We start from the raw sequence: 15128 nt of genomic DNA on the forward strand, positions 1-15128 counted from the left end.
ATGACCGGAGCCTCCTCAGGAAATAGAGACGACTCTGGCCCTTCTTGTAGACAGCCTCTGTGTTCTTGGACCAGTCCAGTTTGTTATCCAGGTATACTCCAAGGTATTTGTAATCCTGGACAACACCCACAGCCACGCCGTTGATGGAGATGGGTGTGGGGGCAGATTTACTCCTGCGGAAATCCACCACTAGCTCCTTAGTCTTGGTGGTGATTAGAATCAGACGCTGCAAATGGCACTGAGAAGCAAAATATTGAATGTCCAACCAGATGTGGCATAAGTGTACTGCACACAGCGATCACAAGTAAGTCTCTGGTCTTGCTCTAAATCTAGAAAGTTAAATCTTGAGTTTGATCCCAGGTCAAAACATTTACATCCCCATTTGAAACCCAAGTCAAGTCCCAGGTCAGGACAGTTAAATCTGGAGCTTAATCCCAGGTCAAGACATTTACATACCCAGTCTAGTCCTAAGTCAAGACAGTCAGGTCCTGAGTCAAGTCCCTGGGAACATTCTTGAGTTTTATCCGAGGTAAGACATTTATGTCCAGAGTTAAGCCCCAGGTCAAGATAGTTTAAGCCCAGAGTCTAGTTCAAGGTCAAGGCAGTTAGGTCCTTAGTATAGTCCCAGGTAAAGACAGTTAAAAGGGATACTCTACTCGTTTAAATCTAGGTCAGTGTAATGGCAATGTGGCCATCAGAGATGTGCAGAAATCTGCCAGATGGCGTCTTATTTGACTAACTTACATTGCTCCATTCTATGGGGACAATGCCCACACTGCCATGACACAGACCTAGATTAAAATCAGCAAAATATTTCTTGAAGTCCTGAGTCAGGTCCCAAATGATAAAGGGACTTGTACTTATGGAGTGCCTTTCTAGTCTTCAGACCACTCACAGTGCTTTTTCACTACTTACCACATTCACACATTCATACATTGATGGCATTGGCCAACTGCCTACCATCTCATCGAATCATTCAAACCCACATTCACACATCAAAGTCAGGCCAGTTTAAGTCCTGTGTCGAGTCCCAGTTTAAGGCAGAAAAGTCCTGAGGCCGGTACAAATTCAATGCATTGAAGTCCCAAGTCTTCTCCAAAACCAGTTTATAAACTTTGTGTTTTAAGTTCTCAATAAGTTCAGTATAGTACCCTATAGTAGTTACTAAAAATTGAAAAGCAAGACTATCAGGTGTGCCTTAGTTATTCTTGTGATGGGGTTTAGGGCTTGATTGCACCTTATTAAATATGAATCCAAGTCTCTTATCGAATCTGGATTCACATGTCATCATTTGTAGCAAAGAATTAAAACAACTGAAACATAAAGATCTTTTGAAACCGTTTTGAGTAACATCATAACAAATATAATAATGCTCACAACCTGTAGCTACATCATGCCAATGAGATTGGCAGATGATGATTGTAATCATGATTAAATATGAATCTAGAAATATTAGATTGAGGACTTTAATCCTTTACCCAGGATTAAATTCCCTGTACACTTCATTTTTAACCCAGTACCTGAGATCCAGATTCAGAATTTTACTGATATGGATTGAAGTGTCAATGGCGTCAGACACGCGTCGCAAGGAGTTTTGTGTTTACAATTTAAATTCAATATGGCGGCCACCGAAGCGTAGCAACCACTACCCGTTGATGCTGCTGTCACTGCAGTTTTAAATGACTTAAATTTTTTCTTTAAAAACTGAGCAGAAACTCCCCCGGAGCAGCTCCTTCATAGAAAGGATGTATTTGCTTTACTGCCGACTAGTTTTTGGTAAAAGTTCAATCTATCAGTTAGCCCCGCTGGTGGGCAAACAAATGGAGTATGTCATCCGGATCATGGGTCTGATTGGTTGAAGGACTGTCCAATTGCTTGCAGCCATTTGAACTACACCCGCCTCTTGTGCAGAAGAAAATGACAGCCAACGACCAACGCACAATTGTAGATTGAACTTGGTCCAGCAATAGCCAGGCTAAGTGAATGCAGGTGCTGCAGCCATGAGCAGTATGAGAAAAATAAAATGTTTTTTGAACATTGAAGCATGCTAACATGTTATGTATGTTCTAGTAGAAAGACAAAATATATGAACCTGAAAAAGAATAGAATATGTCCCGTTAACTTTTAATCTGTTGGCTTGGAGTCATTCCAAGTCAAAGTAATGTTAAAGTTAGTTGATTTTGTCAACTTAACTGACATGACGTGTTTGACTACTTCATGCTAAAGAAAGAGATGCAGCAGTAACTCAAATGTCTTTCAAAGATCAGTCTCATTAAACCAATGCAAATATGACAAACTCTTTGTAGTGATTAACTACTTTTCACTGTTGCAGCTCCACTTTATTCTGAAACAGTCGGGCCAGGAATCATTCTACGCAAAAATCAAAAGCGCATGTGGCAGCTTAAAGCCGTGCCAATGAAAACAACAGTAGATGACTAACAGCTGAAGGAAGTTCTGATGATGACAGACCAATATGTACAGAAAATATAGGATGGACTAAGATGTCTCTTTCATTGATATTTATGTCAGGGGGTCAGACGCTTTTAGCTAACTCAAATAGCACCTGTGGGAATACCTGACCTTGACTCTCTGGTGCCCGAGTTCACATACAGTAAACACCTACATGTGATCGATATCAGAGAATGATCCGGAGCCGTCTTTTCTCGCTTCTTTTCTCTCACGTCTGGAATGAGCTCCTGCTCTCGCATCTGAGCCGTGAGCCGGATCAGAGCTGTATATTGTGTTACTGTTTTCATTTCTACCGTGAGGATTTCTCCCCTTGGTAAAAATTCACCGCCCAAAGCTCTTGTATCCACAATACAACACCTGGAAAAAGAAACTCTTCATTAATCTCCGCAGCCCTAAGAATCTGTGGTTTTAAGCACCCCTGTTTCCAAACCACATGTGAGGCGGCACAGCGGCTGGTCGGCAGAGCCTTTGTTTTAGAATAACTCTGGGTTATTTTCAGGTCATTGTGGGCGAGTGGTTACTTAATTGAATTTCTAAGCGTTTTGTTTAATATGCCACCGTTAAAGGGCTCTAAAAATAGCCCGGTGGATGCAATGACCTAATCTTTTCCGGAGTTTGTAGAGATAGATAATATTAGAGGGGCTTTATCTCTCGGACTAACAGCTGATGAATGAATTATTGCAGAGGACCACAGATTAGATCACTGTCAGTGTTGTTCTTAACTTGAGAGAGCTACATCATGTTGTAGTGCACTGATTGCTGATACCACTGTGAATATATAGTGCGTAGGATAAACTGTATAGACTTATATACTGTATAGAGTGTCTTCCTCAGTGTGTGATCTGTGTGTTACTGTATCCACACTCATTCCATCCAAACTTTAAAAGCTTGTAGAATAAATATGGCTGGTATCCGTGGTGACACATGAAAGAGGGTGCTCCTTTAATTGCCTGCCTGCCTGAAGACTCTAACGAATAATGAAAACTTTGAATGGAAGCTTCTGCAGTAAGCCCTTTAATTCCCTCTATATTACATTTGTCCTTGCTCATATCCACAGCACGTATTAGCGACAATCACGGAATGTTTAATAGCCGCCCAGCTGAGTTTTTGTTTCCAATGGACAGTAGCTTTAAATCTGAAAATCCTTTTCATAATAATAAAAGCCATGAAATCAAAATAACCCCCCTCCCCAATAAAAAAATCAACCAATGAGATTTTACGGTGCTCCTGCTGACTAAATATGGAGGCCTAATTTGATAAATGTGTGCAAGATACAGCTGCACAAGATATTTGTTTTTGATTTGTATTTATTAAAAACAACTTATTGTCATTCTCATTAACGGTTATTTCATCGTTCTGATTTTCATTATTTCATTACTACGCTAACTACGCTTACCTTTTTTCATCTTATCAAAATGCTAACAGCTAACTACATTTATATCCTGGTTTAAAGTTAGGCTAATGGAAGAATGCTAGGACAACACCCCAAAAAAGTCTAAGCTTCCATTGCCTTGGGTTAAAGCCAAAGTCAAGTCCGAGGTCAAGACAGTAAAGTCCTTAGTTTAGTCTCAGGTCAACACAGTTTAAAGTTGTACTCTGTAAGATTTTTATCCAGTTAATTGTCTGTTAAGTTCCTATCTATCAAAGAGTGAGTCATATAATCCACTATGACGGGCCAGAACACATATAGTGACAAGATGGAGGCTCTGAAAGAACAGGCTCACCTGCAGTTACATCTTACCGCCTCAGAGGTCGCTAGAAACAAGGTATCTCAATTGTCATGGAGTACAACTTTAAGTCCCCAGTTTAGTCTCAAGTCAAAACAGTCATGTCAAGTCCCTGGGAAAACTCTTTCTATCCCAGTTCTATCCCAGGTAAGACATTTATTTACATTTACATTTTATCTTTACATAGAAAAAAGCAATAGTTATTAATAAGAAGAAGAGTTGTTTGATGTTGTATTATATATGTTCTGAATGTTGAGTACAGCTGCTTTAAAGCATATAAACATACATTTTCTGCTTTTTATTCATGTGATTATTTAATTTTAAATTTTTTTTTTGTATTTATAGTGCCAATATAGCCAATTTATAAAAAAAAGTTATCTCAGGACACTTTACATATAGAGAAGACCACACTCTCCGACTTATATATGATTTACATAGACCCAACAATTCCCCATTGAGTACACAGTGGCAACTAAAACCTTCCCTTTAACAGGCAGGAACGTGGAACACACCCAGCTCTATGGAGGACAGACATCTGTCTTTATGGGTTGTTAATAATCACTTAATAATCTTTGTAAAATGGAACCCTTTGGGGCTCCGTACCTAACCAGAGAAGTGCTCTCTGGGAGGTGCGAGAGTCCAACAAGCAGCCGCTTTGTCATCGGGGATCACCGAGACTCAGGGATGTGTTCTCAATGGTGACCTCATCTTCTTAATTACTTGTCAGTGATCGAGGGCAGCAGCAGAACACACACGCTCACTTACAGATTCATCAACATAAAAGCTAACATGACCACCTTTTCTTTCACTGGAAGAGCCCATGACTAAGAGTCGCCTGCACTCCACACAAGGGCCTGCCATCTCTCTGCACTACAACAGCCGTGGCCTGTATTTATATTAGCTGCAAAGCAATTTTAACTGTACATTCCAGATAGGTGAACAGCACTTGGCCCAGGCAGGCGAATATTTCAAAGCTTACAACAAAATAAAAAGAAATTCAGCGATCAATGTCCAGTCAACAGAACACTTGGCATGAAGACATACGCAGCTTTTTGCAACAAAGGTAACAGATTTATTTATGTGTCTGAGCTCACAGAACCCTGGTATACCTTTCAATAAGTTTTACTGTAGTACAACTAAATATGAAACCAATTACAAACTTGGGCCGGCACTACAAACAGTCCCTGGGTTTATACTTTTTCTAACCTTCCTATTGAATACAAGTATTTATTTCATGCTCTCCCATTTGGTTTTTCATCACGTCACACAGACTGGTTTGATAAATAATAAATCTGTTTACTGCTCGTGTGGAATGAGGTTATATTTGCCCTCAGAAATGTTCTATCCATCAACTGGTTCTCGTCTCGGGGCCTGTTGCTCTCGGCTTTGCTCGGATGATGAATGAACATGTGAGTAATTTCACGGATGAATTAGGAGCTAAAAACAACAGCAGGAAAGATCGACACACATTCCACCTGTTGCTAAAACGCTGGTTTTTGTTATGGCTGATCGTGGCTAAGATAGAACGCCTGGCAGGTCTGTAGAAAACGCTTTCGATAATGAGGATAGCAAGGTAAACATTTGCGTCTCTGTATTTACAGACCAGGCCGTTCTTATCATGTCCACAGCGATATCTTCATTACATGAATTTAAAGTCTTTATTCTGCTCAAGTTCAAACTATTGTGCAATGCATGATTGTCTATAATCAGACAGCTAAGTTAATTTCCTCCGATGAAAATCAGTCAGTTAAAGGGCACGGTGCTACATCAACAAGCGAGCGGTGCAGAGCCAATGTTAAACTGCATGAAGTGATCAAGTGTTGGGCTGATCATGTCTATCAGCATCACTGACTAATCTCCTCCAGATGAGAGTAATCTCCTCAACTCTGGCCACCATCAAATCAGTGTGGAATCCACTAGGTGCTGCACGAAGAGCCAGACTGGAGCAATAAGAGTTTTTTTTTTACTGCAGGTGTTAGAGAGACCCGAGCTGCCAAACAAAGTTCTTACCCACTCGAGCTCTGCTCCGCTCTTATTTTACTAACTGAAAGGAGCATTGCCCATATCATTTTTATCTCAGTTTTCATGTTCAACAGTGGTGTTGGGCCACCTTTAACTCTTTAAGTCTTTGGAACACTACCCAATCAACATCTGAAGTCTGATTGCATGTTTACTGCGACCTGTTCAGGAAAAAGTTTTGGACCAAAAGGCAATCTCAGGTCAGGGACACACTGATGAAACTGATTATTTGAAACATTATTTTCAGTTAATTTTATCCTTGACATAATCACAGAAAGATGAAATCAAACATAATAAGAAATACTGGCCATACCAATAGGAGCATTCTTTAAAATGTAAGTGGTCAGCAGTTCACCACATCACATCTCTGCTGTAATAAGATACTAGCTCCCAAAAACCTCCTCTGCGCTCAATGGGAAGCCACTGTTTCTGTCCCATCATCCCTCTTTCATGTACACCAGTTTTCGTACTCGTTAGTTTAGCGTGTGACGTAGTATAAGACAATGAGCCACTGCGTCAGGAGGCGGGTTGGGTTGGTGGCTATTTCCTAAAATACAGGACTTTAAGCCAGGGGAGCAGGGTTCAATTAATATCCATACTAAACCAGTCCACTGCCTTTTTTAAAAATCCTTACCAAGTGTTTTTCATGCCTAACCCTAACCGTCACCTTTTGTTGGCTAAAATCGGTCACGTAGCCTTGTTTTTTGTGCGTTACACCACTTACGGTTTGACGTTTTTTGACTTCCAGTCTGGGCCTGTCAGCGCATTTTTCCGTTCATGAGAACATGTTGCGTACACACACTCACAAAATGAACTGCTCCAGGTAAAGGGGCACTGGGTTTCTATGTATCACTGCTAAAAAAGGTTGTCCTAAGGATGGCAGTGGAATAGCCGATCAAAGTATTCGCATCAATAGGTTTGTATGATAGCTTAAGAAAAACTTATGCACTACAATCCATATGAAATCTTATGAAATATGAATGAGCATTGGCCAATGAGCAATGAGACAGTACATAAATACCATAGATAGATGATATGTTTAGGAAAGGCACTTCTAAAGCTCCGGGTTATAGTTCAGACAGCCTGACCTGCACTTCATCCTCACTCTCCTCCTGCTCTGCTGAATTTGGCTCTTTCTTGTGAGGAGTGACGAGTTCAAAGCCTAGAAGCCGTATATCAACACTGTACAGGTTCTACACTCACTGTTGTGTTATCTGACTGGAATAATGGTTTGAAAAGGCTATGACTGTGAATTGCAAAGTGAAAGATACATTAATACACAAAAATCAAGTCATTGTTGTAAGGCTTTTTCAACTGACAAAAGAACATGGGAAATGTAAGAAATACTTATTCATAAGTCCACGTTATATTATCTTTAAATTCTATTTCACAATTTATATAGAATTTTTATTTTATGATTTATTTAACCAGGAAAATGAAAATCGTATTTACACAGACATGTAACATGTAAAAGTAACTTAGTCAGTAGACTTACTGACAATAAATAATTTCAAATCACACCACAATATACAAGACTGGGTATCCCCACCCCTTTGCTCTGCGCCCGGGTCTGGAAAAGAGCAGTTCTATTCCTCCTGTTTCCTATCAATTTTTTCTGGATCCAATCACCAAGCTGGCTTTTTTCACCTGTCGCTCTATTGTCTGGTTAAACACGATGACAACAGAGAAGCATCGCAAGCAGGTTTGTGTTTACAATTTTCATTCAACATGGCAGCAACCAAAGCGCAGCAACCACTACCTGTTAATGCAGCTGTCACTGCCGTTTTAAATGGTTTCAGTGGGAAGTTTTTTTTAAAAAACTGAGCAGAAACTTCCCTGGAGCGACTCCTTCACATAAAAGGATGTATTTACTTTACTGCCGATTGGTTTTGGCAAAAGTTTAATCTACCAGTTAGCCCCACTGGTGGGCAAACAAATGGAGTATGTCATCCGGATCATTGGTCTGATGGGTTGGAGGACTGTCCAATTGCGTGCAGCCATTTGAACTACGTCGGCCTCTGGTGCAGAAGAAAATGACAGCAGACCAACACGCTATCATAGATTAAACTTGTTCTGGCAATAGCCAGGCTACAACTATACCAGAAAGAAAGACTCAGTTCATCATATCCTAGATCACAAAGGGGCAAAACTGCTCATTCAAAGCATTGACAACCTGATACACCTTCCTTCAACTTCTTCAATCTACTTTTTAAAAACATTTAAAGAAACCAGCTCCCATAGACCCAAATCAGTCTGCAGCAAATTCCAAGCCACAGAAGCAGCACACCTAAACGCCCTTTTTTTCAGTTTCAAGCCTTGCAAAATTTATCACTCACTGGAGACGGTAGCTTCCAGCACTTCTCAGATTCATAAATTCACACAGATATGAAGGAAGCAAGTCAAGAATGGCTTCATAAATAAGGACATGGCAGAATGGGGATTCAAAGGTCTCTCCACCCTTCCGGCAATACAGTTCTGATATAGAAATATTTTGATCTATTAATTTATTTATTCAAGCTCACATTAAAACAATTTGAATCTAAGAATACTGGGGTTAGCCAACAAGACTTCTCCAAGTTAATAATCCCATGACTTTATTGTACTGTATGGGCCTTACCACAGACCACTTATTTATTATTCATTATTAATTCATTAATAATTAAATACTGTTCACTGTTAAAAGTTTACTTTACTTTTTGGCGCAGAATGGCTACGAGTTTTATTTTTTCTCGGGTCTGGTATTTATTGTTTTTACCTTCTCCTTGCAGCATTATTATATTTATCAAAAAACAAATGTGAGGACCTTTGGACCTTAATGTAGTAAAAAGTCAAAGGGAGGGTCCAAGGGAAATATTAATAACACAGGAGGGCCTTCCTTTTTAAAATCAGTAAAAAACATAAAACTTAACCTGGCTCCACAACCCAATAACTTTCATAGTCCTTTGTGTTTTTATATTTGAAAAACTAATGGTGTATGATATACAGTTTATCATAACTTTAATATTGATATTGGCCTAGAAATCCAGTATGAGCCCAGTTTTGATGGGACCTTCTGCTGATTTAATGAGCTGTTCATGCTGCGTGTCTACTGTTGTGGTGAGCAGTAAGTGATGTCAGTGGCAGTCTTATCTTTCTTTTGTGTTTGGAGTCTTTGGCAGGAACATGAGGAGCCACAGTCTGGGCTCCTCGCTTGTTTTGTTTCACTCGTCCCTGACGTCTACAGACTCATTTCAAGAAAGGCGATTGAATGAATGGCTGAATTTGAGGAGATTCCAGTTTATGTTCATCTGCCTCTTCAATTACTCTCACTCCCCGCGCCACACATGACATCATGGAAAACTTTGTTGGGTCTCGGAGTGCAGAGGGAAACGCTGCGCTGCTCGCGATACCCTGAGAGTCGGCGGGGATACATCAGTCTAAAAATACCGATTTAAATCACAGGATTCCTCAGATACTTTCACCTTCAGCCTTGTGAAGCGAGTGGCATTTAAGCCAGGTTGATTTCGGCTGTGAAGCTGAGGAGCAGAGATATTTCAGAATGGATTAATCATCAGATGGATTCAATAAAATGTTCAAACAACCTTGTTTTATCTGGCCCGGGGACTTTCTTGGCAAAGATGTGTGACACACATACCTTTTTACCTGTTGTGTGTACGTGGGCTGAAAAAATACTTGTGATTTAGCTTTTTTCTCAAGTTTTTAAACATAACAAAACAATAATTCTCGTAAAAAATGTGAGGTGAGCTTGATTTATGTTTTGCTCACTGCTTTTTAAATTGATTTAGACAACTTCATCAATCATTTGAAGGCTATCATTATTACGTCAAGTAAGGAGATCATGTTTTCAGCTCGGTTTGTCTGTTTGTCAGCTGGATCACAGAAAAAATACTGAGCTGATTTCAATGAAACTTGGTAGAAGCGTGTAGCATGGGCCAAAATAGAATCTATCGCATTTTGGAGCAGATCCGAATCAGATACAAAACGTATTTTCCTCTTTTGTTAATATTGTGATTTAGGGCATTACTGTGGCAATCATGCAGAATTAAGGTTGTCAAAAGTGTCTATACATTCAAGCTTTAAATGCCAGATTTTTCAAAACGATACAATATCCACATCTGATAGTATCAAGAGTATCAAAAAAGTAGACCTACAATCAAAATTTTCAAATAAAAGCGGCAAAACTGAACAGGAATGAAAATTAACTGTGTGTTGGCACCTGCTCTGTGTGTAGTATTTTAATTATTTTAAAAAGAAGGAAAAAAAAATAAGTGCCATGGACCTTTGTTTTTCTTTTTGGCATGGCATTGACAGAAATATTGAGTAGCATGACTTCGCCAGATGGATTGATTCTCATTTTCTCAGCATATCCATCTTGGAACTCTCCTGCCGAGATATTTTGGGAAGGGGCGAAAATACTGGTTGCTGATTGGATAAACCATCTTTCTCATCACCAACATACGGGCCAAATCAACCAATCAGATCAACGAAGCGTATGACGTACTAACAGCATCGAGGTAAAGCACAGAAAATAAACAACATGTCGGTGAAGGATATTTGCCATTTGTGTAACATGAATTTACGGATAAAAGGCCCAATTTCAGGAGCTCGGTCCATATTCAACAGAAGGATCCAGAGAAAAAAAGAGTTAGGGAGCGGTCTGATCGATAGCTGCGCTCATCTCAACTCAACTCATCTTCTCCATCGCATCAGTGAGAAAGTCTCAGGAGAAGTAGAAGTATCAGGAATTGGTTTTGAACTGAACTGAGAACTAATTGAATTATTATTTTTGGACGGAATCAAACTGAAACTTTTCATTGAACTGAACACTTCAACTCACACTTGGACTTTGAACTTGATAAGGAAGTGTCATACTTTTATTTGCACATTGAGTTCCTATTTTTGAATGTGATCTGAAATGATTGTGGTCCACTTAGATTTAGTTGTGTAATTGAAGGTATTTTCTTACCTGTAAAAGAAAGGAAAGAGAGTGAACTCAGGAAGAAAAATATAAATTCTAAATAGCTGCAACCTAGAAAAAAGGGCCGTTCTGATTAACTTAAATTAGCCTGACTAAAATAACTAGGTGAACTAAAAGACAAAAATAAAGGGTGAAAGACTTTTTTTCATACCTCAATATTACAAACCTGCAGGGTATTTTCTTATATGTAGTGTGTTTTTTATTTTGCATTCAGTAAATTGCCAGCCTTTTGTATTTAAAGCAACGGTCTCTGGTAAAATTATTCTTGCTCTAACTCCTTGAACTGGTCCGGTGGCGCAGTAAGTGGTGTTACATCTGACCTTGTAACTGAATGTCCAAGACAACAACAACAACACCAACACCGACAGTTTATTCACAGTTAGACGGATAATGACTTTTAAGGTCAACAGCAAACATGAACTCTTTCTCACACCCAAGCGATTCCTTTCCTCAGAGGCACCAACGGCAAAATGACATCATCATCGTCAGGTAGCATACTTATCCAAAAGAGAGTCAAATCTCTAAACATAATTAAACATAATCAATCAAGGTGTACAATAGAATAGAATTACGACAACTAAAATAAATAAATTAAGCTACTATACAATTTGTATTCCACGATTCTTAACCCTATAAACACAGCCAACAGTTTGACCAGGATACAGGTATCATGTGTAGTGCTCATATACTTTGTTTTTGTTCAGCAGTGTGTCTATCCGTTTGAGGCACTGTGCGTGAGTACAAGTGTTTAAAGAGCCAATCCAAATTTAGTTTGAGAGCAAAAACAATATATTGAAAGTAAAGTTTCTAATTGAGTATTGCAAACAGAACATATTTGAATTGATTGAATTGATGAACACTAGAACGTATAAAATGTTTCACAAACATCTTTCTGTTGTGGATAAGGAACTTTATTTATATTTGAGTCATGATAAAAGGGATCAATGTTATTTAGCTGGAGTTTTAAGATCAAAATGAGTGATTTAATTTCCAATTGTTAATCTGCTTTATGAGAGTTTTTGGGGGGGATTTTAAAAGATATATATGCTTTAATGCAACTAAAACTATTTAGAAATGTTTTTATTTATTATCAATTGATTTTTTCAAGTTTAAAAGCTGAAATCAAAGTCACAGTTGAGAAAGACTGTGAGTATTTGTTAAAAGAATGTCACTCTAGAAGCCCTTTCAAACATGCATTGCAAACCTCAAATGATCTAGACATTACCCAGTGGGGCTGTATATGAGAACGCAAACGTCTGATTCAATCGGACCGGACATTAAACAGAGCATCAAACCCTCTCTAGTACAAAGACCAAAATACTTCTGTCATTATTGTTGACACAAAAATCATCAGGCAATTTCAATGAACAACAAGATGCTGTTTATGACCAATTTACGAACTGGCTCTGTCATCTTGATGTAATCCGCGTCATGCCCTGTCTCCTGTATACTCTACCAGGTGCCACCCCTCAACTAAACCAAATGTAGTATTTTCATTAAGAAAGAAAGCATCTGACACGGAGAATCTCCTGTTGTGTGTTGCATGTGTGAAAGACAAACTTCGGACCTGATTCTCGCATGTGTAAACGGCTTAAAACTCAGGACAGTGTGTGTGTGGTCTGATCAGATTTGATTGACAGTGTCTGGTTACGTGAGCAAACACGCCCACACTGACCACTTGTGTTTGGCACATTGGTGACGTCACAGTACAAACCCTTGAGAGGAGCACAGACACTAATAGAAATGTCTCTCACTGTTCTCACCACTGCGTTCATGTGGGAGTCCATAACTCAGAGAAAGAAGACCTTTAAATGAACTGCTGAGTGAGTACATTCATACGAGCGCGGATCAGCTAATGTTGGGTTTGTCTCTCTGTTATCCTTTTTTCTTTATTCTAAAAATTGCATCTTTAGTAATGTCTTCAAAGGTGATCCCACAGAACCTCTACGTGAGACTGAATAGGATCATGTCATTAAAAAAGATAATCTTACCACTCTGGCCCTCTGTTGATGGTAGCTGCTTCTTCAGTACGTGGTTTGTGCTCTCCGTCAGCCGTGAATCGTCTCCATGACCCCGCGTAGCCCTCTGCAGGTGTCCAGGACAATGTCTGTCCTCTGGACCGTTGACCAGGACCTCAGAACATTTCACAGCATTCATGGCACACACTTCACTCCCCGGTAGATGACATTTCTTCTCGGGTCACCACAGCTCCCCTTGCAAAGAGAACAAGACCCAATGAGAGAGCATACTCCGTGCACATCAAAGTGAGATCACTTGACTCTGACTACTACCTCAGTCAGCTGTAACAGCTCGAGAGTCAACATTAATTGAGTTTGAACTAGCATCAAAGACACAGCAAACAGTAATTTGAACGTTTGCATTGGAGAAATCCTCGGTGGTGCCGGGAGCTGGAGTGAAGCCATGTTAGTGTTTGCAGAATACAAAGGCAGTTCCAGATTTTGTATTGTTTCTCTTCAGAGGTCCATCTCAGCTCAGGCAGACGGCAGAGTGCGTGTCTGTTTGTTTACAGAGCTTTAAGCCCACTTTTAGCCTCACAGATGCATCCCTCCATCAGCCGCCACTATCCCATGCTGCTGCCAACTTATCAATTTACACAATTTACAAAGAGCAGACCTTCCTACCTCCTGAGCAAATATTAAACACATCTACTCTGTGGATTCAGTAGCTTAGAGAGCCCCCACAAGGTGTCCATGTGAAAAATGAGCCTCTTACTCAGAGCCCAGACAAGCCAAGTCTTCTGTGCAGCCTGTCTACGCTCCATACACTACATCATCTCCTGAGGCCTGCACCATAGGGCACCACAAACATACATGACTGTTTTCTTTAATAAGCTCTGTTTGGAGAGCCGCTCATATGCTTACAGGACATAAAACTCTCATACATGTATGTGAGGGCTTATAAAAATAGCATGTTTTCAGAAAAGCACCTTTAGGTGGTTAAGTTTTTGTCAAGGCTACAGTTTTACTGCAAAATCTTTGCCACAAGATCAAGCAGCAGATTTATTCTTACAGTTTTTGTCATTTACTTTGGCTTATTTCTTGATTGAATCTTTATTTTCTACAACAATAAATTCATATATCTAAACAATTAGTTTGTTGTTTGCAACAGATTTGAATTGCTCATATATTCAAACAAAGTTCACATGTTTTGTTCTAAAGAGTCAGTACTGATTCTCAGTGAAATTGTCTTAATAACTTCTCAATCTTCATTCATCATCTACAACAGGTTTTTTCATTGTTGCTTTTTGGCATGGATATTATTGTGGCAAATTTACTGTTCATTGTAGGCTATATGACTTAACATGAAAGTGACAGCAAAAGGTGGATTTTCTCTTTACAGTACATCTAATACATGTTTACCTGTTAAAATCACAATCTAAAAAGCTCAGAGCAATAGCTACATTAAAGCATTCCGCAAGACAAAATGGACATTCTTGTATAGTACAGTAATCAGTATTAACAGTATCTGTATCAAACATCTAAACGTTTGGACCAGTACAGCTCAGACCGTGACAAAACAACTTTTCATTTTGGTGCCATTGGCCAATTTACTGACACAATAATAGTATGTTGTCCCATGAAACAGTTGTGACAACTGCACTTACAGTTTAGAGAATGCTAAGACGGTTTCAAAAAATGAGCCAAAGCATTTTAGAAAAGCTGTATTATAATATAAAAACATGCTGAGGGCATCCCGGGTCAATAAGGATCTGAGGAATTCTCCCAAAGCAAAGCTGCTGTCATTCACTGAGACTAGACTCAGTGCAGTTTTATTGGACATTATGGACTTGACCGCTGCTTATACCGCATCCAATGTGTCATACTGTTTATACTGTACTGCAAATGAGAAGTGGTGTAACAAACCAAACGTTGATGTCCACTATGAAAAGCCATTGCAATTCTCAGTGCATATCT

At 39.4% G+C, this 15128-nt stretch overlaps 1 protein-coding gene across 1 annotated transcript in view; it reads right to left on the reverse strand.

The window, feature by feature from the left end:
- The window catches only part of myocd (myocardin), a gene marked incomplete at both ends in the record, with an annotated part of 60465 nt that extends 47115 nt beyond the window's left edge, over positions 1-13350 (reverse strand). Inside the window, one exon of the mRNA XM_083932871.1 lies at positions 13185-13350. Within this exon, the coding sequence (XP_083788997.1) occupies positions 13185-13350 (166 nt within the window). The remainder of the gene's footprint in view (positions 1-13184) is intronic.
- Positions 13351-15128: the final 1778 nt, after the last annotated feature.

This window comes from Echiichthys vipera (assembly GCF_963691815.1).
Source record: "Echiichthys vipera genome assembly, chromosome: 18".
NCBI classification, from domain to species: Eukaryota; Metazoa; Chordata; class Actinopteri; order Perciformes; family Trachinidae; genus Echiichthys; species Echiichthys vipera.